General features: G+C 43.4%; 1 protein-coding gene across 4 annotated transcripts in view; it reads right to left on the bottom strand.

Annotated features, from left to right (window-relative positions):
- Positions 1 to 19835: 19835 nt before the first annotated feature.
- Positions 19836 to 25528, bottom strand: part of SUCO (SUN domain containing ossification factor) — a 73246-nt gene continuing 67553 nt past the window's right edge. For all 4 annotated transcript variants that reach the window (XM_019648086.1, XM_019648069.1, XM_019648078.1 and 1 more), the window contains 2 exons: positions 22625 to 22680; positions 19836 to 21868 (listed from right to left, as the gene is read on the bottom strand). In XM_019648086.1, the coding sequence (XP_019503631.1) occupies positions 21425 to 21868; positions 22625 to 22680 (500 nt within the window). In that variant the 3' untranslated portion in view covers positions 19836 to 21424. The remainder of the gene's footprint in view (positions 21869 to 22624; positions 22681 to 25528) is intronic.

The following is a 25528-nucleotide window of genomic DNA, read 5'->3' as shown; positions in this document are numbered from 1 at the left end:
AGACGCTGCCATTGCCTGAATGTTCTTTGCCCCATCTCAGCCCCACTTATACATGACTAGCCCCAAGAATCCTTTAATCATAAACCAAATGTCACTTCCTCAAAGGGAAAGTGAGCCTTTCTGGTCAGTCCACCTACATGAGATAATCAAAGTTAGCATTCTCTCTGATGATACTCCGGGCTTGTTTCTCTTCCGGTACTGATTTTCCGGTACTGATATATATTCATGTCTATTTTCTGCACTCTATTGTATCCCCAGCCTAGCACAGTGCCTGACAACTAATATGCTCTCAATACATAAACGTGGAAAAACGCTAACAGACTCCCCGAATAGTGGTTTTAGAGCACCCTCAAGTTACAACTCATCCACTTTCTCAATTTCGCATCGAGTGTTGGCTCTTAAACCTGAGACACATCAGAAAACCTTTGGGAAGAGCCACCCAGGCTTACCCCCACAGGCATCCATTCTCATTGTGCTCCAGCGGGGTCCCAGGGCAGCCTTTGGTTTTTCCTGCCTCCAGGTGACCTTCTGACAACCCAAGAAGCCAGGGAGACACTGTCCTCCCTCCTGGCTCCATGCTTTAATATCATTCAGTGTAGTCACTATTTCTCTCATGAGGCACCTCAAATTCTGTTGAAGTTAGCACCTGGTGGCCGCCCTTGACCTGGTCGGGTTCAGGCCGTGGGTCTGCAGATAGACCATCCTGCCTTCTCAGCCCTCCTGTGCCAGCACAACAATGCACGAGCACAGCCAGAACAGCGCTGAAGCTTATTCCTTGCTCACTAAATCTTATCAGTGACGGACGGTCTCAGTCTTCCAATGAGAAATGGCCAAACATGAATTCCAAACCTAGAAGAGTGCCTGGTATTAGAGACACTCAGCAAATCTCTGCTGTTTGCATGAATATAGGTAAGGAAACTGATGCTCAAATAAGTTAAATGACTTGCCTAAGGTCACACAGCCTGTTGGATGCTTGAGCCAAAATTCTAACCCCAAAAGGACACAGTGTGAGAGTGATGATGAAACAAGCATGCTCCAGGGTACCCCCAGGAGCAGCGCCCCCAAGTGCATAGGGCTGGGGGCCCACTGCCTGCAGGGCAGAGAGGAAGCAGGATGGGGTGCGAGGCTCACCCCAAATAACACCTATCAAGACTGGAAATCCTTGGGTCTTGTGGGCTCTTTTATAAGCCTCTTATTGATGTTTCAAATGCTTTGCTACAAAAACATGTGTCATGGTGGGTTTGTGGGAAAGTCAGATGCACCAAAGATTGGCTTAAATGTCAAAGTCGTTGCTTTTGTCACCCACTGCTTCCTTTGAGTGTCTAGCAGATGTTGGTCAGGGCTGTGCAGCTGGATGCCTCGAGAGCCTTCCATCGCTGGGGTCTCACAAAGAAGCAAGTTTTGAGCACACAGCCTCCGGCTCTGGGATGTGGTTCATGGACTTGGCGACAACAGGAAAAGGAGCGCCTCAGCCCAGCGAGTGGCAAGGGCTAGGCCGTGTGCCCGTTTGTTATTTCACAACTGAAGCTCCCTGCCCTGAGCCTAGTTTGCAATCCAGCTGCAATTCTGCTTTACCGACTTGGAACCATACATGGCTCCAGACTATCCGTGCCAGAACCGTGCGGACATCAGCCTATCACATCCCTTATTTCACAGATGGGGACCTGAGTCCCAAGGACATGACAGGATTTCCACACAAGACCACAGCCAGCATGTGGAAGAATCAGAAAGAAAGCTTATCCTGTCTCTTCGTGTTCCCCAAGCCCCTGCCCCCATCTTAAATATCTGGACATGAAAAACAGCAAGTATTTGCTCTGGTTGATGCCAACCACACGTGCCTTGAGCACCAAATATATACAAAGCACTGTAAAGGGTGTGAGGACACAGCTGTGAACAAAGCACAATTTTTAAAAGAGCTCAGAGTTGGGTGGTTTGTGCCCCTAGCGTCGCCTTCACGCTCCCTCAGACGCATACAACCTCTTCTGCCCCTCAGAGTCAAAACCCTAACTCATGCTCTGTTGAGAGGGGATGGGGGGAAAGGGGGAAGAAAGGAAACATTTAATTATCAACTAACTACTGGATGCCAGACCCTGTGCTCGCCACTCCATGCGTTGCCTTACTTGACTCTCAAGCAGCGTTCTAAGATGAGTATCGTTATGTGCATTGCTCACGTGACTCAGAGAAGTTAAAGGACCCACGAAGTGGCTGAGCTTGCCTTGAATTCAGGTCTTTCCACCAGACCACACAGTCACTCTAGCCCAGCNTGTGTGTGTGTGTGTGTGTGTGTGTGTGTGTGTGTTCGTGCTAATGCACAGAAGTAAAAGGAAATGGATATTGATGAATAGTTTAATGCCCACCATAGATGGATAGTCAGATAGATAGAAATAATGACAGTAGATGATAAATGATTAATTGATAGAAAAATAGTAGATGATAGATAGAAGATAGATAGATGGTAGATAGATAATGTAGATAAAAGAAAGGGAAACTGAGACTTAGAAATAGTAAATAATTTGCCCAAGGGGGAACAGTTTTAAGGAGCCAAGTCAAGGTCAAAGCTGAGATCCATTGGTTTTCAGGTTGGACTCCATGCCTGGGTACATGTAATCTCTGATCCCAGGCCAGAGGCTGGCAAATGAATGTGCCTCCCTGACTGGGTGTTAAGTTTATCTCTGAATCTTGTCCTCATGAAGCACACTTTGAGGACCTCTGCACTTTCCCAGCAATTTTAGAAACTATCATTATTCAGCTACCATGACTTAGGACCTGAGTCAGCTCAGCAACAGCTGGGTTCCAGGGAAACACAGTTTGAGAACCACCATGACGAATGCCTCACTCTGGGGTGTTTTCCAGCACCAACAACCAACTCTCCCATTCTCCAGACGCCAACTGGCTGTTGAACAACTCGCTTCAATTCGGACACTAACTTCCCGGGCTCCGACAGCTTCAGGGCCCAGTCCCACGGATTGGCCCCCCACTTTGGATGGTGGTTCAAAGTTGGGTCTCCCCTACCTCTGACTGATTGGCTGTAAATCAGGGGTTCAAGCCTCCAGGTACCCTCCTAGCACCTTGACATGCTTACCAACCCCTAAGCTCTCCAAGCTCCATTGTTTAGGGTTTTTAATATAGGTTTCATTATATAGACATAATGAAGTCAATCCTAGGTCATTTGGTGTTTAACTCAAGCCTCTCGCTGCCCTCCCCAGAGTGCTGGTGGGGGCTGAAAGTTCCAACTCTGTATTCATGTCTCAGTCATTCTGGCCACCAGCTCCCACTCTGAAGCCATCTTGGGGTCCCCAGCCACCAGTTACCCCATTAGCCTCCAAAAGATACTCGTCACTCTGGAGATCCCCCAGGTTTAGTAGCTGTGCTGGGAACCAGGACAAGGCCAGACATTTATTTTTATTATGTCACATTCACCAGGCTCAGATTCGTCTCATTCCAGAATATCTGTAACCTGACCCTTTGAATGCAGAGACAATTTGTAACTTTCAAGAAATAGAAACTAGGGGTGACTGGTTAGTTCAGTTGGTTAGAGCATCGTGCTGATAACACCAAGGCTGCCAGTTTGATCCCCAGCATGGGCCACCATGAGCTGCGCCCTCCTTAAAAAAAGAGTCAACTATGCCACTGTAACATGAAAGCAATGTGTAACCAATGACCATGGCTGGTCCCCAACACACACACACACACACACACACACACACACACATACACACACACACAAAGAAATGGAAACTAGAATGAGTGGGAGATATCTGAGAGAAACAAATGTCCTCAGTATTTTAAAAATTGAGCAACTGAATTGATTCTGAATATCAATACCTAGACAACATCTACAATGAATTTCAATAGGTGGTATGTACATGGTTTCTGTAAGGTATTTTATATGCTGAGTTGCAAAGATCTGTACATGTATGTACATATGATGCAGACCTGAAATCCCTCTTCCATGAAGGTCTGAAAACTGGGAATTTTTCATAAGTCCCTTGGCAGGGAGCCCTAAATTGAATTCATCTGGTGACAATTTTTTACCTGAACTGCCGTGAGGCTATTTAGAGTATTTACAGAGTTGTTTGTTTGTTTTTCCCCACTAGTGTGATTATTCATATAACTGTGAAAAGGTAAATCTTGATCAAATATGAGTTTGAGCACAGAAAGCTGATCCGTTTTGGGGGTGTTATACCATAGCAAGGCGTGTACTCTTTCCTTTCTAAGATGAAAATATTTGGCCCTGAAGATTTGAATCGGAAATTGTCACTTCAGTTATCATCTTCCCTGCCAATGAAATTGTCCAGGTCTTTTGCCCAATGAATGAGTCTGAGGGTCAGCATTCTCCCCCTATGGGAGGTGTTTTTTTTTTACCTCCCCAGGCGAAGACAAGATGTGGCTATTCTGCCACTCTCTGTCATCAGTGAGCTGCCGCTTGTCACTGGTTGTCTTCTTCCAGGAAGAAGGAAAAAAAAAAAAGGTATCCTTGGAGTTTGATGTTGCATTTTTGCAAGCTTGGCCTCATGCACAGCTCCCCGCTTCTTGTGGCCTTGCTTTGAACCATCATACTTGCTTGTACCACGCTTCCATGGTCATGCTAACCCACCCCCAACTTCTGTACCAGTTCCGTTTGTAGCTGAGTTAGTGTACAAACACGGGCCTCTGTAGAAGGCGTTTTCCCATTTCTTCCTCATTAGTATAATTTGTGATTATTACCAGAACTTTGAAAACAGCATGATGAAAAGCGTTCTGATGGGGTTTTTCCCTGAGGGAGATGTGACTAAACATCAAAGGGAGGTTTCACCATTTTTTTNCAGATCAATTTATGATGCTCTTTTGTTCCCAGATAATTGGTTTTAGAAATGTTATTGTACTTCTTGATTATTTCTCTGGACTCGAAACAAAACAAAACAAAACAAAAAACAAAAGAAAAACATGATGGTATTTGATGATTGCCCTCCACAAGAAAATATCCAACTTTCTAAAAACAAAACAAAACATAACAAAAAAAACTAGCTGTTATATGGAGCCGGGTGGGGCGGAGGGTAGTGAGGAGGGGGAGACCCCATTTTAGGAGCCTGGCCCTTACAGCTTAGATGGAGAGAATGAGTGTTTCTGTGTGAACTCTCTCACACGGGGAAAGACACAGAAATTCTCAGAGGGACTGCCCATGCTCGCCGCCATGGAAATTTGTCCTGCATCTGCCCATTTTTGGTAACAACAGCCCAGTTTTCTTTGAGGAACCACTTGTCCTCCCCCATCTGTTTATGTGGTTCGACTGAAACTGTTGCCATCCAGACGCCACCCTGCTCCAGGGACAGACACAAGAGTAACGCTTGGTCATTCAAACCATGCGTCTCACTGGCCTCGGTGGCTGGATTAGAGCTGGCTAAGCGGCCCGAGCTGGGCCATCGCTGGGCAGCTCTAGGACCTATGTGGGGCTGGCTGCTGAGAAAAGAGTGCTCTTGTGCCGCTGGGCTTGTCAGTACATTGGCGGGGGGCCTGGTCTGGTCGTCTGCGTGGATGTGTCTGAAGACAACAGTGCTGAGACAGGCAAGACATACTTGTGACATCATCTCACCACCTGATTCTAGCAGGTCTTCATCTTGGAGATCTACCCCCACGTTTTATAAATTGTGGAAGCCATTGTCTTTCTTTCCTATTTTTTTTTCCCAGTGGACAACTATTTGAGTTGGGTTTCTGTCACTGGAAACCAAAAGAGACCTAATAAACCCACAAGAGGGACACCGAAAGAGAATAAGAGTTGCAGTGACAGGGCAGTGATGCTGTTTTGTCACTGGTGTGAGTCCTGCCAGCTCCTGAGAGGAGAAAATGTCAACCCCACCCAAATGGGGGTGCCAGCTCTAGTTAGGGTGCCCGGGTGGCAGAGCAGAGCTCCCCAAGAGGGAAGAGCTTATCCTGGGCTGACGTCTCGTCCTCCACCCACCTAACCTTCCAGTGAGAGGCAGCACGAGAATGTGAAACTGCTTTTGATGAGGTTTCGCCTCCTCTGACTCCCACAATGCTTTCCAGGTCCCCAGAATTTTTCATTGCTAGGCACCCGAAGGGGCCTGACTTGGGGTTCAAACCAGCCACGTCTTCTCTATTGCTAAAACCCAAGTCTCCTTCATGTATAATAGATGCCCGGATCTCAAGTCCTTCCTTCTCTGTGACTGCTGCCTGTCCCTCCCAGGGTGGACACCCGTCCTTTAACAGGGGCACAGCAACAGCCCTTCATGGCTGAGGCAGCTGCTGCTTTGTGAGTTGATGTCTTGATCTCTTGTTGCCTCTCCTGGTTGATTTCCAGCTGATCATCAGCCCCTCCTCCCCATGTGGCATTGAAGGAAGGGGCACATTACAGGCTCATGAGCCCCCACAAAGCCAGGGGTTAACCAGTCCTTGTACCAACCCCCACTGGGCACCGGGCACCATATAGCACTGGGACACACAGTGGAACGCAAGGTACCCCTGTCCTCAAGGAATTTTTCCAGCCAACCAGGTTTGAGGCTCATCGGCTGTAAGATGGCTATGAAGTTAGGGGCAGTCAAGACACCTTTCTGAACCTCATGTCGTGGGCTCTACCAACCCAACCTGAGCTCTGATCGAAAGCGCGTTGAAGTCTCCTGGCAACGCCCTTCCCAGCGTGGGACCAGTGCAGGCCATCAGTCACCAGGAGCGGGCCAGGGCCAGGCGTGATGCAAGGAGTCGTGGGGGTGTGCCGTGGACCCCTGAGTGCCCGCCCGCGTCTCAGCTCTGCGCTGCCATCCTCAGTGGGGCAAAGGCAGGACCCAGGGCACAGACAGCACTGAAGCAGAGAGAGCCTCACGGAGTAGTAACTGCACTGCAGGGAGGTGAACACTCTGGAACCCTCCACGTGACTGGGTGAAGAGGAGAGAAATCAAATTAGGACTGAGGGTGGAGGGATGGGCCGAGTGGGAGCTGAGGAAATACTTCATGGAGAAGGATGACTGTGAGATGGCGCTTGAAGAGTGATCTCCACTCATTCATTTTAACTTTATGTAAAAAAAAAAAAAAAAGTTTGGGCCCATTCAACTGAAAAGATCCTATGAAGCACATAACCAATTCAAGAGAAATTATCGACCTGCTATGTGAGCAGTGGTTCCTCACTGCTCATTTATTTGATCAAAACCCCCCGGGCACTCCTGCCAGCCTGACTCATCCTGTCCTCTGGGCAGTGAGCTTAGCTGCAGCTGCAACCCAGCGGTCCCCTTCCACCACCAGCCCTACTCTTGCGAGATGAGGCACACACTGTGGTGCCCATGGCAGGATGTCCCCCATGGCCACCCTTCCCGGGCACCAGCTTCCCGGGCAGCCAGCCACCTGTTGCCCGAGGCTGCTCCTCTCCTCACATGGGGTTTAAGCCCAGTCACTTTCTTTTGGAGTGGCTCTGACGCAGCTTGAAAGTCAGGGTTTCCAGAGATGAGACAGATCAGAGGGACATCTGCCCACAACCCTCTGCGGTCTGGGCTCGAGAGCTCAGGCATTCCAGAGTCAGTGGAACATGTGGGTACTCCACCCCCCAGCAACAGAAATTCAGCCCTCATCTTGTTCCATGGGGTGGCAACACACAGGCAGAGGGAGCCCTAGCATGGATCTTGTAGAAAACGGAGCCAGCCTCCAGAATGTTAGACGAAGGTGGCTGTAATCACTGGAAACTCAGGCAACGGGAGACAGACGAAAGCACAGCGCACGGACAGTCAGAGCTGCTGTCAGATGGGGCCGTGCCAGGAGCAGCCCCCAGGGCCTGGTGCTGGGCTCCCCACTCGCCTCAGTTTTCTCCCATCTCGGTGGTCTCGCATCAGCCTTCCTTCCTCATGTCGCCTGCCTGTTCTGTCTAGATAAATGAGTTTGCAACCTCTAGCCGGGGTTCAGGATGTCTGGGTTAAAAATCCCACCAGGATAGCAAGTCTCCAAAATAAACTCCCAATGAACCATGCTTCCTGGTATTTATGCCCCTCCCCCAGGAATCTGAGCTGGGCCTGTGCAACGAATAGAATGTGATGGAAGGGACGTTGGCCAGTTCATAAGAAGCTAGTCATACGTCTGACTACCTGGAGGCGTCCATGCTGTGAGGAAGCCCAAGCTAACAATGGGGGTGGAGGGGGGGGCAGTGGAGAGAGGGGTGCCATGTAGACAGAGAGGTATGGCCGGCAGTCCCCAAGTATTCCAGCCATCCCATCTGAGATGCCAGACATGAGAAAGCCATCTAACCACAACCATATATGAGACTCCAGGAGAGAACCATCCAGCTGAACCCATCCAATCCACAGACCCCAGTAAATAATGAATGTTTTAAGTCTCTGTTTGGGGTGCTTGCTACATAGCAATAGGTAACTAACATACCTACATTCCCACTCACTGAGAATGTGCCCTTGGGCACATTATTGATCGTCTTAAAACCTGAATCTCCTCATCTTTAAAATATGGATAATAATAACACTGACTTCAGGGTGTTATTTTTTTTTTAATTTAAATTGGATCATGAACGGAACGTACTTAGCCTTGAAGCTAGCACGCCATAAGTACTCCGTAAATGTAAGTCGTGGTCTTATTTTAGTTCGCATTACATTGTTGAAGTCTGTCTCATGGGTAGCATCTCTCAAAACCAGCATGCCGGAAAGGGAGCAGAGGCAGGGAAGGCACTGGTGGACAGATGAAGGTCAAGGACGGTGTCCATGGAGAAGACTGTTCCCAGTGTGATGTGGGTGCCTTTGTGCTCCCAAACTCTGGAGTGCCGGGCAATGGGCTATTTACCCCATTTTGGTGTCTGTACTATGATTCAGAAAACGCCTATCAAGTCACAATTTATTAATTTATCACTCATTCAAGAATATGCATAGAGGGTTGACTCTGTAGTCAAGCATTGTTCTGGGTCTGAGGATATAGCAGTGAACAAAGCAGATAAAGACCCCTGCCCCATGGAGCTTCTAGTCTACTGTTGGAGAAGCAAGCAAACAAATAAATAAGAGGGTGATAAGTATGATGCAGGAGGGAAAAATTAGGGTGATAATGAGTGTGAGAAAACTGGGTTATAATTGTAAGTACTGTAAGTAGGTCAGGGAAGGCCTCCCTGAGCATGGTGGAAAGTGAAAGAGGGACCTGGGTTGGGGAGGGACATCAGATACAAAGGTACAAACACAAAAATGATCAGGGGTCTCATATTGTTCCATCCATCAAATATCAATCACCCTGATGGGTATAGACGTTATCTCCCAATAACTCTGATAGGCAAATGTTATTATATGTTATCCTTAGTTTACTTAGTCACTTTATCCTGTAGTCCTATAGTTCTCTTTAAGCTATTTAACCCCTTTTTGAAACAAGGCAAGATGATGTATTATTTATGTTAAGTTAGGTTAACTAACAAACAATGCCAAACTCTCATTAGCTGACCACAACAATAGTGTATTCCTTATTCCCACACAGTCCACAGTGGCTGGTCCCCGGCCACCTAAGGCACCACCATGTCAATGCCAACCTGCAGCCNGCAACGTCCTCCACAACTAGACTGAAGAACAAAACGACAGCAAGTTGTCTGTTCCCCTTCCCCCGATTCCCCAGCACTGTTCCCACCCCCCTAATTCCCCAATAAAAAATCTTTAAAAAAAAAAAAAGAAAAAGAAATGTTTGCTTGTCTTGTGGAACACTCGCAAACCATATTACCTGCAATCCAAGGTTTTAACCGTAGTTGCCAGAAAAACAATGTTTACATTATTAAAAAAAAAAAAGATAAAGGAAGGTGGAGACGGGGAGAGAGATTGCAGAGAAAAGTACAAGCCAATGCCTGACATCCAGTGTCCTCAAGTTCTACCAGCAAACTGATGGACGGATGGGCCCCTGTGTTTCAGGCTAAGACCTGCCTCGTGCGTCCATTTCACACTCCTACAAAAACTTCCAGCTTTCTTCAGTAAGAATTAGGCTGTATTTTCACATCTCTCTCTGCCCTGATTCTTCTCTTGATTCATTCTGTTATACAAGGAATCAGAATCCTAATAACTGCCCTGACGCACCCAGAGCCCTCCCATCTCAGGGCAACTTGGAACTGAAATAGTGACCAAGGAGCAGGCCTTCCACACTGACATCGCTCTTTGGTAATGTCACCAATCATCATAGGTTGGTAAAATCATGGGAACATGAACACCCTTGCAAACAATAATAGGAACCCATCATAGATTGGGGTACTATCAGAACCTTGTTAATTAGCAGAAATAATCTGTTCAAAGTGGACCTCAGCTCTGTCATTGCTAAAGAAGACTATACATTTGTCTTAAAGAGAGGCACTGAGTTTAATGAATCAAAGAGCCAGCAGGCTGGCAGCCCTCAACGTGAGGAACTCAGATTGAAGGGCCGCTCTCCTTCTCACGCTACCTGCCTACTTGCACCTGCCCCTCTGATTCTAGAACCAGGTTCCTTGAGGATGAACAGAAAAGAAAGATTCAGAGCTGGCGGTTTCTTTCAGGAGAAGGGGTAGGACAGCCAGTCACAGAGATTTAATGGGCTCTGGGACAAAATTTAAGTGCAGGATCGAATCAGAGAACTCTGCTTATACAAAGGTGTTTGCATCTTTTAAGCATCTTACTTCATTAGCTGAAAGTTCAAATGATGTTTAATTATGGTCCCTCTTAAATGGTAATTCCCTTCAGAAATGGTCCTGCTTGGCAGTAGCATAGAGTGGTGCGTGGAGAAAAGAGCATCTGATTCATCTCCAGAGGAGAATGAAGGCTCCTCGCTGGAGTTTGTTTATTCACAAACATGGACCCTACACTGTACATTTCACAGAGTACTTCCAGGCTGCTCATCTGAGCGTCTGAATCAATTGACACCAACATCAACAGCATAATTATCTTATCCCATATCTTCACCAGTGCTTGGTGGCATTAGCCACCTTTCTAATTGTTTCCAAGCATTGTGGTTATAAAGTGCTATCTTATCCATTAATTTCCCTTTTTTTAAAATTTCCAGTGAGGTTGCACATTTTGTCATATATTTGACAGTCAGGTTTTCCCTTTTGTGTATATTTCCTGTTCATACACCACACCCATATTTTAATTGGATATCTCTCTTTTGTGTTGAGTCACAGGGTCTCCTTGTACTTTATATTCTAGATATTAACCTGTTGCTACTTTTCGACATTGAAAATATCTTCTCCCACACTGTCACAAATGTCATATTTAGGCTTTAATCTACCTGGAGTTCACCTCTGTTTGTGATGTCAAATAAAAATCCATGGTTTTTTTCCTCCACGTCTGAGCCAGTTTTCCCAACACCATCAATCTTCTTCCCCAGGGAATTATAGTGGTATGTTTACCACATATCAAGCTTGTACAGATTGTCGAGTCTTTTTCTGGGCTCTTATTTCTGTTTCATTGATTTATTTCTCTATTCCGGGACAAGGGTCACACAGCTTTCATATTTATGGCTTTATAGACTGTCTCAAGAGCTAATTATAGAAAAAATTCCCCCTTTGCTCTTGTTTTTTCAAAATTGACTTAGCTGCCTGAGTATATTTAACCTCCCATTAATGTATTAGGAAAAACAAACTATTATTTTCCTAAAATGATCTACAGCACTGTTAACTCTAATTGCACTAACTTGGGGAAAGTGTTCTCTTTATAACGTTTTTCGTGTCTTCTGTATGACCTTTAAAATTTTCTCCAGGATGGCCCCATACATTCCTTCTTAGATTAGTTGCTTCACACTTTGTCATGTTGTTGTGATTACACACGGTGTCTTATTTTCTGTGGTATTTTTTGATTCTGTGGAAGGCAGCCTCTAAGAAACCTCATTTATCCCCTCACCTCCTGGTATTCATGCCCTCCTATTGGGTCGTCAGGAAAGTCATGATGTATTTTTCTATCTTTTTCAATGCAAAAATGCGTCATGATTTTCCCAATGACCCAATATAATATTCTCTCCTCAAGCCTGGGCTGGACCTATTGATTCACTTCTAACTGACAGAATACAGCAGAAGTGATGGGATGTCACTTCCAAGACTAAGTTATGAAAAGACTGCGGCTTCTGGGTTGCAGATGGCCAGCTTCTTATTGTAGCCTCACCTGGAGGGAAGACAGAGAGGCAGCAGCTGTCTTGGGACTCTTAAACCAACACTAACCCCATTCATGAGGCCTTAACCTTCATGACTTCATCTAATCCTAAATATCTCCCAAAGGCCCCACCTTCTGATACCATCACACTGGGATGTCGAATTTTGATATATGATTTTGGAAGGGACACAAACATTTAGCTCATCAGACACAGTTAAGTCAAGCTTGGACTCACAAAACTTGTGAGATAATAAATATATGTTATTTCAAGCCATTACATTTTGGAGTTATTTGTTAGGCAGCAATAACTAATACAGACAGTGATTACTGGTTTAAATAAATGCTCCTTATTTCATAATAAATAATCTTGACTCTTGCAAACTTGTAGAACTCTCTTTTTACTTCTGATTCGTGTGTCTGTGGATTTCTGATTTTTTTTAATATAGATATATATTATCAGTGGGGAAAAAAAATGACAATTTTTAATCTTCCCTTCCAATACCTCATTCTTTCTCTTTTCTTTTTGTATTGTCTCAAACCTTGAGAATGATATGAAACAGTAACTATGACTGTGGGCACTTAAAGTTTTTCATAATAAGTATGATGTTTCCCTAAGGTTTCTGTTTTTTAATATATCACTTCTGTCAATAAGTTTTCTACTCTATCATCAGGATTTCATCAGCAAATAGATGGAACACTCAGATTAGGGTAGGTTGAAATAGGCTTAATAAAAGGGGCTATTTACAAACACACGGGTAGGGTGTAGGGAAGTCGAAAAGGATAGTATGATGCTCTAGAGCTAGAAGGAACAGGGTTCCTGTGAGCATGAGGCAAAGGAAGAGACAAGTTACTGGAACCTACGAAGGAGAGCGTTGTGTGGAGAAGACAGCTACACAGGACCTGTGACTTCTAGTCAAGACTGCAGCCAGCCCCAGGTGACACGCTGTGTCTATGTGCTCACTGGGCAAAATCTCAGCAAATACATGCTGACCGGATTAATGAAGGCAGGAGGGTCCCAGGTCAGGAACGGGACTCCTTGGGGGGGNTCAAAAAAAAAAAAAAAAAAAAAGGAAGGAAGGATTTAAAGCACAATTGTACCAAACTCAGAGTTTTAAACCTGTTTGGGAGAGCCCTTTGCACACTTGATGAAAGTCAAGACCCCTAGACAAGTAAAAATTAACTCAAAATGTGCATAGAATTCCAGGTTTCTCAGAGACCCTCTGCCAAACTCAGATTAAGAAGGTTCCATCTTGGGGGCGGCCAGTTAGCTCAGTTGATTAGGGTGCAGTGTTCACAACACCAAGGTTGCCGGTTCGATCCTCGCATGGGCCGCTGAACTGCGCCCTCCACAACTAGATTGAAGCAACTACTTGACTTGGAGCTGATGGGTCCTAGAAAAACACACTGTTCCCAAATAAAAATAAAAAAAAGTCCATCTTAGACCAGCTATTCGCAAAGGGGAGGGGCCCTGGCAGGTCCATCAGATGGGATCCGTGGGCAGGGACAATCTACACCACGCTGCCTCCCACTCTGAGACACACCTGGCACACCATCTGAGAAGCCTTGAATAGTGAGAGCAGATTTCAGAGTCATCCTCAGTCTCCAGTTACTCAGGGAAAAGTATTCCCCCAGGTAGCTTACCTCTTTGTTGAGAAGTCTTGTTTTCTGTAAGGGAGAGTCATTGTTTTGCTGAGACAAACACCTGTGAGATTGCTCTTGTCCTTGACCCAGTCTTCTGAACTAAGTCTCCCGGGTCATTTGTGTCTTTAGTTTCTTCCATGCTGATTACTATTTTAAAAACTATGTTTTTCTCTTATACTTCCTTTGGAGTTTTATTTTTTTATGTCCTCTATGGAGAAAAGCAATGAAGAAAATGAGGAAGTGACTCACCGTTCCCCACTCTTTGCCTAAAAGGATGAAAAGTCCCTATGGAGCTCATAGGCTTTAGAAACAGAAGTTGATTCACCCAGAATAGAACCAATGAGGACCCACAAGGATCCACAATGACAGCCAAGCCATCATCTCAAACACGAGTCTATGGTCACAACGGGGCTAGACAGGAGTTTGAAGGCCCCGCACCTACTAATTAATCTCCATGAGCAGAAAAGCTTGTGACAGCGGTTCAGTAACGGCATCTTCATGTGATGAGAGAGAGCCAAGAGAGACAAGGATCCGCAGGCCTTAACCCTGGGAAACAGACGAAAATCCATCTGATCAACGGCCAGCTCTGGCTATGAAGCTCTCGGCACTTTATGCCCCTGGGTTTTGTAGGGTTCTTTCTGGAGGAAATGCCCTTGCGATGCCCACTTCTAAGCCCTGCCCTTCCCGACAATGTCCCTCAGCACTGCTTTCACTGCCTGGTAAATTTATTCTCGCTCTTCAAGACACAGCTCAAAACTCTGCCCTGCCTAGGCAGAATGGCACCTTCCTTTGTCCTATAGCCTTTCACCATACCCACTCCTTGTGCATTTAAACACAGTACCTCACCGTCTAGTCAGCAGGGATAGACAGCCATACAAGCAAATGGTTGTCATGACAACGTACATGCTTCAATGTTAGAGTAGAGGCATGTGTGGGGCGATGAAGATGGTTGAAACACGTTTTTTTTAAATGCGTATCTAGACAGTCTTTGAAAGTGACGGGTTTTTTTCCTTGGAAGACGCACATACACACACAAGCACATGTGTGATCTTCTCTTCTGCTCAGGCCACCACAAAGAACACGGGACTAGACTTGACACAGCCCATAGCAGCACCTGGCTGGGCTTGCTGTACCCCCCACTCCTCCGCCCCGCACCCCCAAAGGCTCTTTATGTTGGGAGAATGTGCTAGTGGACCAGAGATTTAAAAGGCCTGGGTTGTGCTACTCAGAAAAGTTTTGGGTGTTTTTTTTTTTAAGATTTTTTATTGGGGAATTGGGGGAGGGAACAGCGTTGGGGAATCAGGGAAGGGGAACAGCCAAGTGGCTGTCCTTTTGTTCTTCAATCTAGTTGAGGACGTTGCTTCACTGGCCCATGTTGGTATTATGATCATTGCGCTCTTCCCGGCTGAGGCAGATCGGTCGCTGGCCATTGGACGGCAGCTCATGGCTGCTCACACTAACTGCCTGCCACTCACGGTAGCTCACGGCACCCCACTGCAGCCCCATTGCAGCTCACACCATCACCGGCCACTCACGGCAGCCGGGCTCCAGGTTGAGCTGTTGTTCACCATCTTAGCTGTAGAGGGCACAGCATCACTGGCCCTCATGTGGGATCCCAACCAGGGCCCTGCTGCTCAGAGCTGACATCCTAGGCCAACTCTTAACCAACTGAGCCCTTTGGCCAGCCCCAGGAAAAGTTTTGAAATGGGTTAGACAAGGTAAGATCTGTCAGGCCCCTTTTAAACTCAGGGTAGTACATCAGTTGCTAACAGTTACTAGATTCCAAAGAAAGAGCCCTTAGACCTATAAAACACAGGATGAAAAGTCAGATTACAGATTTGGGGGAAACTAGCTCACCGCATGACCAGTGGGAGTCTGTGTGTAATTCCTCTTAGAGGGGATACAAAATATATTAGCAATTAATGTTCCTCTGTGGAAATCTCGAGGACAAGAAATCATTTCCTTAAATTTCATTTCTAGGTTGTTTTTTAGTTGTGGCTCCTCTTTCATGAATATTGTAGAATGGAAATATAAACCCACAGTCACTGTCCAAAGATTGATAATTTATTTGTCATAAATAACAGTCTATGAATCAGGTTCGAGTCAACACAGAATTGACTAAGGTGATCTTGTTAGCACCAGGCTGACTCACCCCTGGTAAGAAAGAGGCTCACTAATCTTCAAATAGCCAGCGGAGATGGCTCCTACTGCAGTGAAAGGAATAAACTCTCTGAAATGCCCAGTTTTATTTACCTGACGTAACTACAACTAGGCCAACAGCCATGTGCCAGAGCTGGAACGGGCAACATGGCCCTGTGGTCAATATTCCTGGCATTTGAGTGATTTGAGCGCATTGCTCTGGGATCCACACCCCACCAGCACCAGCACAGCCACAGGAGCTCATAAAGCTTGAGTGGGGCTCGTTACATGTGCACGGTGTTCTGGGGGAGATCAGAGACTCTCGGGGGGGGGGGGCAGGAGAGCCACAGCTTCCGCTCTCTACTGTGCTAGTCGTTATTTTTAAGTACAGCCTCTTTGATGTGAGATGTTCATTAGCATCTCGCACTCCCTCAAATCAATATTCTTTTTCATGTGGGGATTTTGAGTCATTTTTGCACTTCCTCTTTTAAAGTTCCATAAACCCCAATAAATAAGAATTGTGATTGTGGGCCAGCTGAGTGGCGCGTTGGTTAAGAACAGGCTTGGGACGCCAGAGGGCCCCGGTTCAGATCCCACATATGAGGGCCAGTGACACTGCCCTCTACAGCTAAGATGCTGAACAACAGCTCAACCTGGAGCTGGGCTGCCGTGAGTCGCTGGCGATGGTGTAGGCTGCAGCCCCTGCTGCAGTGGGTTGCCATGGGCTACCGTGTGTAGCCAGCAGCCAGCGTGAGCAGCCAGCAGCCGCTGTGAGCAGCCGTCCAGAAGCTGGTGACTGATCTGCCTCGCCCGGGAAGAGTGCAATGATGGTGCCAACTTGGGCCAGTGAAGCAACATCCTCTACAACTAAACTGAAGAACAAAAAGAAAAAAGGACAGCAACTTGTCTGTTCCCCTTCCCCCAATTCCCCAGTGTTGTTCCCATCCCCCAATTCCACAATTAAAAAAAAAAAATCTTAAAAAAAAAAAAAGAATTGTGATTGCCTGCTCTTGGTGGAGAGAAGGCTGTTCTTTACCACTGATGTGAACACCGTTCATGTGTCCTCACTGCTGCCTGGCTCTTAGAACTGGACTGTGCAGACTTCGTAAGGTTAAAAGGCGATGGTGGTCCCTGCCTCATCAACAGTGCTCAAAAAATACTTACTCCACCTCATGGAACAAAATGAGTCCTTTTGAAATGGCTCATATATATATATATATATTTTATCCAGGAGCTACCCGCTACATGTATTCTTTCTACATCCATTAGACAGAGCACCTCCCGGGAAAGAGCTGGACATGAAGCAGATATGAACTGATGATGCCGTACTGCATTCTGGGAGGTAGAGCCCCTACAATTAATGCAGGGAAGAGCAAACAGAAAAACTCCCCTAGAAGTACATGATGGAATCAAACATCATGGCCTCCCTTGGGTCAGAGGAACCAGCTAACTTAGGCAATGTGCCACGGAAAGATACTAGTTCAGAGGAAAACATTAGGTATAAGTCTTGGAATCCAGGCCTAAAAGTGATTGACTTAACCTCTTTTAATAGACGAAAAAGAATGGCCTAAAGCAATATAAACACCCAAACTGTTAAAAGTGTTAACTCTGAATGTATCTTTTTACAAGAATGAGTTAAGGGCCGGCCGAGTGTCTCAGTTGGTTAAGAGCTCACTCAAGAGTGTGAGCTCTGAGCAACAGCGGTTCGAGTTCCGGCCCGAGCTGAGCTGCCGCTGAGCTGCTAACAGGTGGCAGGATGGCTCAGCTAGCTAAAAACCAAACAAACAAAAAAAGCCAAGAATGAGTTAAGAGGAGCATCTTTTACTCTGCAGAGGAAGGGGGAAAAAAAATATCCTGAAGACAGACACACAACTTATCTTGGAAAATTATGACTGAAACAATGCGTTGTGAAATAGATCTTGGCATCTATATAGAAATCACAGGCTGAGATAGAAAAGACAGATGTATAATAGAAAGAATTTCAGACTCTTTGGCAGAGACAGTGACCTATGTCCACACACTCCCTCCTTCTTGGGGAGCAACAGAACTTGATTTCCCGGCTTCCTTTGCAGTTGGGTTGGGACACTCACTAGCCTTACACTGGAATGAGTGTAAACGATTCATTCTGAGGTAGATAAGAACAACTGAAGTATGCCTTCTCCATGCTCTCTTCCTGTTTTGCTGCAACCTCTGAGACAATGTTCTCCAAGTGTCATTGGCTTAAGGTTGAGAAGTGCCCACCAACCTGCACTGGACTTTATGTGAGAAATGTATTTCATTGTGTTAACCCACTGAGATTAAAGAGTTGATTTGTTACTGAAAGATAGCCCAATGCAAGCTGACCAATACAGATCCCAAAACACAACAGATTTAAAAACCATGTTGATTTATCCAAGGAGTATATGCAAGGGTAGTTTCATATTAGACAATCCATCCGTATAATAATTACATGAGAGAATTTTAAAAATTGCTAACTGGATGTTCAACAGCATTTGATAAAATCCAAATTCTATGCCAAATGAAGAAAAAAAATTTAGTAATGGCATTAAGATAAATATCCCTCTCAAGTGACTAGCCATGTCTCTTAATGCGGCACTAAGGGCCTGCTTGAGTTCTGTAACCGGAAACGGAAGTGAGAACAGTCCCGGTGACTCTCCCTGGCCTGCTGTGATTTGTGGATGGTGTGCAGTAGGCAGGAAGTGGGCTCTAACCAGGGTCATGCTTTGCCCAGCAGGTACATCAAAGCATGAAGTCAAAGGTGTATGCAAAGGAGTGATTTTAAGGACCATGGATCTGAGCTGGGGGTGATACTAGCATCATGGTCATGTAGGTAAATGTCCTGATTCTTAGAAAACACATGCTTGGAGGTAAAAGGTCATATGTCGCAACTTTCAAATGGTCTATCCCAACAAAGTGTAGTGTGTGTGTGTGTATACACACACACAGAAAACCAAAAATGTTAACTGTTGAATCTGGGTAGGGGTACATGGTATTCAACTTTTCTGTGGATTTGAAATTTTTGAAATTAAGAAGTTGGGGGAAAAGCATGAGGTTTTTAATAACTTTTTTCTATGAAATGTAGAGTTTAAAAAAAAGTATTTCTAAATAGACATGTTTAATATATTGTGATGTTAATTAGATGTGTTCAGGTTAACAAATATAAGTTTATATCTGTTTTTCATATTCATGCCTCCGAGTTTATGTATTCGGATTGGGGACAGATCTAAACCTGGAAAATCAGTAAGTGGCAAAATAAGCACAATAACTGAAGATGCAGAGTTGGAGACAGTTGCTGGCGGGGAGCAGGAAATCGCTGGTGGTGGGGGTGGGAGTGTAGCGGAAGAGAGTAAAGAACTGTTTTTCTGTACAAGCCTTATAAAGCTATTTAATTCTTCAAATTATATGTATGCATAGCTCAATATTTGAAAAATCCAATTAAAAGAACTATTTGACTTGTATCCTTGCTCCTATTGATCCCTCAATTTCCTCTTCAGTGATTTAATGCTTTCCTTAACATTAGAAGACACAGGAGGCAGACTATCGAGGAATACTGAAAATCTTTTATATACAGATATAGCTCTGTTTCTTACCAGGCACAAATCTATTAGCAAGAATTTTCACGCTTTTTCTCTTTATGTAGGTATAAAACATCAGAGAGGAAAAATAAAACCCACGTTGTAAAATGTTATGCTCCAGATATTGAAAAAATTAAAAATGAGTAGTCTTAAAGATGGCTCAAGAGAGAAAAAGCACATACATGTATTCTCTCTGTGAAATAAAACTTCAGAACTCTCAATTTAGTGTTTGAAATGGTGAAATTATGTTATAATGGGAACAAAATGTTTGAGTGAAAGTTCAATCAGTTTGTAGTTGGGTGCAATGTGATCAATTATGTAACAAGGTGCTGCTGAGTTTAGCTTTTAAAGTGGCAAAAACTTAAACTTATGTTCAGAATAACAAATTTGTAAGTTCTCCTTCAAAGAACAGAAGAGCCAGTAATTAATAAAGACAAGTGTTCAGATTTATTTGGAAATTCACAGTTTCTAATGGCACTACAGCTCCGTAGTTACAGTGAAAGTCACCTTGCCATGACACGGGGTGCTGCCACGGGGTGAACTTCCCGCCCCGCCTGCACGCTCATCTGGACCGCTTTTCAGTGGGTTTCTATACAATCAGGCCTCTTGCTCTGAATGGCTAATTGTATAGACTGGAAAAAAAATGTAAATCACCTAGAACATACTGTTAACCTAAAGCAGCAACTTAAACAAACAAAAAAGGCTTTAAATAAGTCACATTACAAACAATACCCCCAGAAAGGTATTAGACAAGTTTAAAAATAGTTATTACTAAAAGTGCTCAATAAGTTAAGTCTTACAACACAAAAATGGTCAATTCTCTCTTTCAAAAAAGAAACTTTCCACTTTCGCTCATTACTTTACAAACACATACTAACAAATCATTTTACTCAAAGACAGTTGCTGCCAATTAAAGGAAAAAAAGGACAAAAGGAAGACAGACACATAGACATCACACATGGATACCTCTGCACATTTGCAGCCACTACTATAGCAAGCAAACATCAAGGACGAATAATCCCATTAGACTTGACCAACCGACAGGGCTCGACACACTCACTGCTGATTCCGCGCTCGTGTCTGCACACAGTGATCACAGCACGCAAGGCCTGGACTCATCTGACAAACCTTCACATTTTCTCTATGTAGCAATGGAACGGCTGGAGAATTAGTGCTTATGGTGAATGTTGAAAATGTAATGCAGCTAAAGAAAACCTGCGCAAGTGGCTAAATGTGTTTAAAAGGTGAATTTATAAAACATTTATCTGCAAATACCAGTCATTTGTAAGAAAAGATCTTGTGGTTTTGTTTTCTTCATTGAGTTAAGAACTAAAAAAAAAAAAACCTAGTGTGAATAAGTTAAATGAAAATAACATTATCACCAATTACCTAAAAGAACTGACTTAAAAATTCCAGCAAGCATTTGTTTCAAGTGAGTTGGCTAACCAGGTCTGGCTGGCAGGTCTTCAGGATCTTTGCACTGTCTGACCCCACTGCTGAACTTCCAGCACACATCACCTTAAAGCCTTGTAGTGTTTGCAGCTTCAGAAAACTAACAAAGTTATTAAAAAAAAAAAAAAGAAAGAAAGAAATCAAATGACAGAAAAAGTTCCCCCCTCCTCTTCCAGTGGCATTATAAATAGACAAAAGGCACATAAATATGGGAAGGTTTAAGAAATAGGAACAAAGCTAAAGGAAGAGGTTTAGGCTTCCGTTCCTATCCCACCCAAGAACTGGGCTTCCACATTACTTTTGCCCCAGTAATTCATCTGTGAAAAACATCTTTATAAAATGTCTACCGGTGTCCTTGTAAAGTGATCAGCCTTGTAGAACTGCAGCTTGTTAACCAAGATTGACACAATCCCATCTACTTTTTAAAAAGGCAGAAATCATAATTTCTGAATACTTTTCCCATTAATATTTTCTCCCACCCCCCAACACCCTTCAAATACCACAGACTGTTCTTCAAAGAACAACAATAAAAAGTCTCCAGTATGAAAAGTTCGATTATTTCTAGGTATGTCCCGAGACTGCTGTAACACCAAATGTTCCCACGGTGATCTCTTTGTTTCCTTTCATGATGTCATGCAGGCTCGGCAATGACCCTGACTTAGTCTGTATCAGAGTTTTTATCAGCTTTCCTTGGTCTTGTACTTTAGAGCGCCTTCGTTTTAAAGCCCTCTTCTCAGTCTTTGTCTTTTGGGACTGTCCATTGCACAGACTTGTGCAAGCTGAAATGCCACAAAAATAAGACTCTTCTGACTGTGACGAAGTTTCCGAGCTTCCTTCGGATGGAGGACCCTTATAAGATGAGTGATAAACGCCTCCTATATTAGAAAAATCTCTCTGGTTCGTAAAGGGCTTCCTTCCTTTTATGTCTCCATTGGCTACAGGGTGCAATGGATCTGCTGGCTTTATGGTCTCTATTTTTTCTGTTTTGTACTTGCAGCGTTTCTTCTACAACATGAGTAAAAGAAGGGATAGGAATTAGACCTCCAGAAGTTAGATACCTAATCAGTCGAACAGCTAGAGAACTGAGCTAACAGAGGGCAGTGCCACCTCCTGGTGAAAAGGAAAGCAGTTCTTGTAACAGCAAAACACACCATTATGTTTTGTACAGACATCATCAAGACCTTCTTAGACAATCACCTCTAATCAAAATACTTGAGCACAACTTACTTGGTGAGGCATAATGGAAAAAGCACAGCTTTATAACCAAAAGGCCTAAGTATATGCTGAGATTTGCCACCTATTGAATGGGTCATTTAAAGAAGACAAAAACTCTGAGTTTCAGTTTTCTCATTTAAAAAATCAGGTTGTCGGGAAGACTGAAGAATAGTGCACACACTGTGCCTGACACGCACTGATAATAAATACCGATTATCGGCCAGGATCGGCAGGCTTTTTCCTTAGAGGCCACAGAGCAAGCTACTGTAGGCTTTGCAGGTCACATATTATGTCTCTGGCATAGTATTCTAATTTTACAATCCTTTAAAAATGGCTCCAGGCTCATACAAAACATGCCACAGGTCAGACATGGATTATGGACGGCAGTGTGCCGACCCTGTAAACATTTATTTATATCATCACCATGACTAAAAAGAAACAGTAATGTAAGGACCACTTAAAGGTTGTATTAAATCTTTCTACCTATTTCTTCTTCTACTACCACAAAACACACCACCATACACTTGTGAAGAAACAAAATATTACCTTTTTTTCTGGAGAGAACTTCAGGGGTTCTACAATGTACAAAGCATTTGGGTCTACTATAAGTAAAAAAAAAAAAAAAAGCAGATGTAAAGTAGAAAATGCTATGATTAAACACTATAAAATATATTATCCCTTAGTGATTTTTCCTAATAGAACCAACAAATATTTATTTGTACCAGGTTAACCATACATTCATGCAACTTAAATTAGTAACCCAAACCAACAAGGTGGGAGGTGGCACCCTTCTTATTTGGGGCTTGGTTGGTCACCTTCCAATAACTTCCCTAAGTTTTTACCTAACAGCTGGCTACCAGCCAACACAGTAAGGACGCTTCTGTGGGCCTGGTCCTACCCTCTTTCCTGATGAGGAAAATAACATTACTGGGTAAGCTAATCCCAAACCTACAGGTCATTTGAATATTTCCCTAAAAGACTGAACTACACTGTGTTGCAAATGTGGGCTAACACTGTACAACAAGCATTTGTGACCAAGTGTAAAAGTCAGAGGAATATACACACAAAAAGTGGTCTAAGAAGTTTGTTTTAATTGTTTATTACTGTGATTTACTATGATCAAAACTATGAACTCCAAAACCTAAAAACAGCTTGAACATGCAATATAAATGACCAAGCAATAATGAATACACACTTCTGGCATGGTGAGTAAATTAGAAATATTAGTTTTTGGTTTCTAAAATGTCATTGCTTTTACGCACATTCAAGACAGCCCTACGCCACCCCACACTGACAAGATAAACATGTATAAAAGAGGGGCTATGAGACTTTAGTCCTATTCAAACAATTAAGAATAAATGATTTATGGTATGACAGAGGCAGACGTTTGTAAGTAGTAATTCACTATAAAACCTCACATATCAGAAATTAACTTAAAACATGATTCAACAAATTATAATTTTTTACATTATGTCCTAAAAATTTGTTGAGAAAGTCATCAAACATATAAAAATACCCAAACATTCCTCCAAATAGTCGTTTCTCTTAGATTACTAATCTCACTCAAATTGCTTCTTAAAAAAGCATGATGTCTACTTTTGGAATGGTTGTCAGCATTATTCAGACCAACCTCTCCAATAAAAGCAACTAAGTATGATGGATTTTTTTTTTTTTTAATCACTAGAAGCACTGAAACGCTGCCAAGTTTAAGTAAGCAATCCCTAGGCCAAAATTGGAGGAAAAGTAGGAATCCGAACAGTCAAGTGGCCCACAAAAGTCATTTTTGTCCTGAGAGCATTTGCCAAAGCAAGAAGATGTGAACTTTGGTTCTGATGGTATCAGAAGGGAACAGGTGAGAAATCAAACCTCAGGGCCCACCCAAAGTAGTGGTTTATAGGATACCCCCCCTCCCCACAGTAAGTAAGCTGGGACTCCCAAGGACTCGACCCTCACGGAAAGAGTGAGCCAGTCAAACTTCCATCACCTGACCTTCCAACCAACCTCGAGTCGTGAATGTAAAGTGTTCCCGAATGTAAAGCAAACAGAAGTTCTCTCTGATGTAAGACTGAAAGCTTTTTCTGTAAGTTCAGGAATAAGGCAAGGATGCCTACTTTCAACACTTCTATGTATCACACAGTATAGGAAGTCACAGCCAGAGCTATTAAGCAAGAAAAGGAAATAAAAGGTATCCAAATTGGAAAAAAGGAACTAAACTCTGTTCAGAGATGACATGATCTTAAATATAAGAAAACCCTAAAAATTCCACAAAAGGTATTAGAATAAGTGAATTCAGCAAACTTATAGAATACAAAATCGACATGCAAAAATCTACACAGTAGCAATGAACAACCTAAAAGGAAATTAAGAAAACAATTCCATTTACAATAGTATCAGAGAGAATAAAATACTCAGGGATAAGCCTAACTAAGGACATGAATGACTTGTACACTGAAAACTATAAACATTGATGAAAGAAATTAAAGAAAATACAAACAAATGGAAAGACAGCTCATGTTCATGTCTGGAAGACTTAATATTGTTAAGATGTCCATACTACCAAAACAACCTACAGATTCAGGCATAATCCTTATCAAAATACCAACAGCACTTTTTGCCAAAATAGAAAAATGTATCCTAAAATTCACACTGAATCTCCAGAGACCTAAAATAGACAAAATAATTTTTAAAAAGGAGAGTGAGTTAAAAGGCTCATACTTCCTGATTTCAAATCACATTACAAAACTACAGTAATCAAAAACAGTGTGGTGGTACTGGCATGAAGGAAGACAAATAGACCAATGGAACAAAAAAAGAGCCCCCATATAAACCTTTACACAAATGATCAAATAATCTTCAGCAAGGTTACCAAGACCACTCAACAGGGAAAGGACAAGTCTCTTCAATAAATGGTGCTGGGAAATTGGATATCCACATTCAAAAGAATGAAATTAACTCCAAATGGATTAAAGACCTAAACATAAGACCTAAAACTATAAAATTTCTAGAAGAAAATACAGGGGAAAAATGCACAATTGTTGGACTTGGCAATGATTTCTTGAATATGGCATCTAAAGAACAGACAACAAAAGCAAAAGTAGATAAATGGGACTATACTAAACTTGAAAACTTCTGTCTATCAAGGGACACAATGAACAGGGTGAAAAGGAGACATTATGAATGGGAGCATATATTTGCAAATAATATATTTGATAAGGGTTAGTATCCAGAATATTCTTTATGAACTCTTAGAATTAAAACATGCCAGAAAAATCAAATAACCCAATTAAAAAATGGGCAAAGGACTATGATTTACAAATGGCCAAACAAGCACATGAAAAGAGACACTCAACATTATTAATCATGAGAGAAATGCAAATCTAAACCATAATGAGATAACACCTCACACCCAATAGGATGGCTACTATCAAAAAACCAGAAAACAAGCATTGT

Source organism: Hipposideros armiger, unplaced genomic scaffold (genome assembly GCF_001890085.2).
Source record: "Hipposideros armiger isolate ML-2016 unplaced genomic scaffold, ASM189008v1 scaffold_6, whole genome shotgun sequence".
NCBI lineage: Eukaryota > Metazoa > Chordata > Mammalia > Chiroptera > Hipposideridae > Hipposideros > Hipposideros armiger.
Note: the sequence above shows the minus strand (reverse complement) of the source record. Positions and strands in the feature narration are given on the sequence as shown.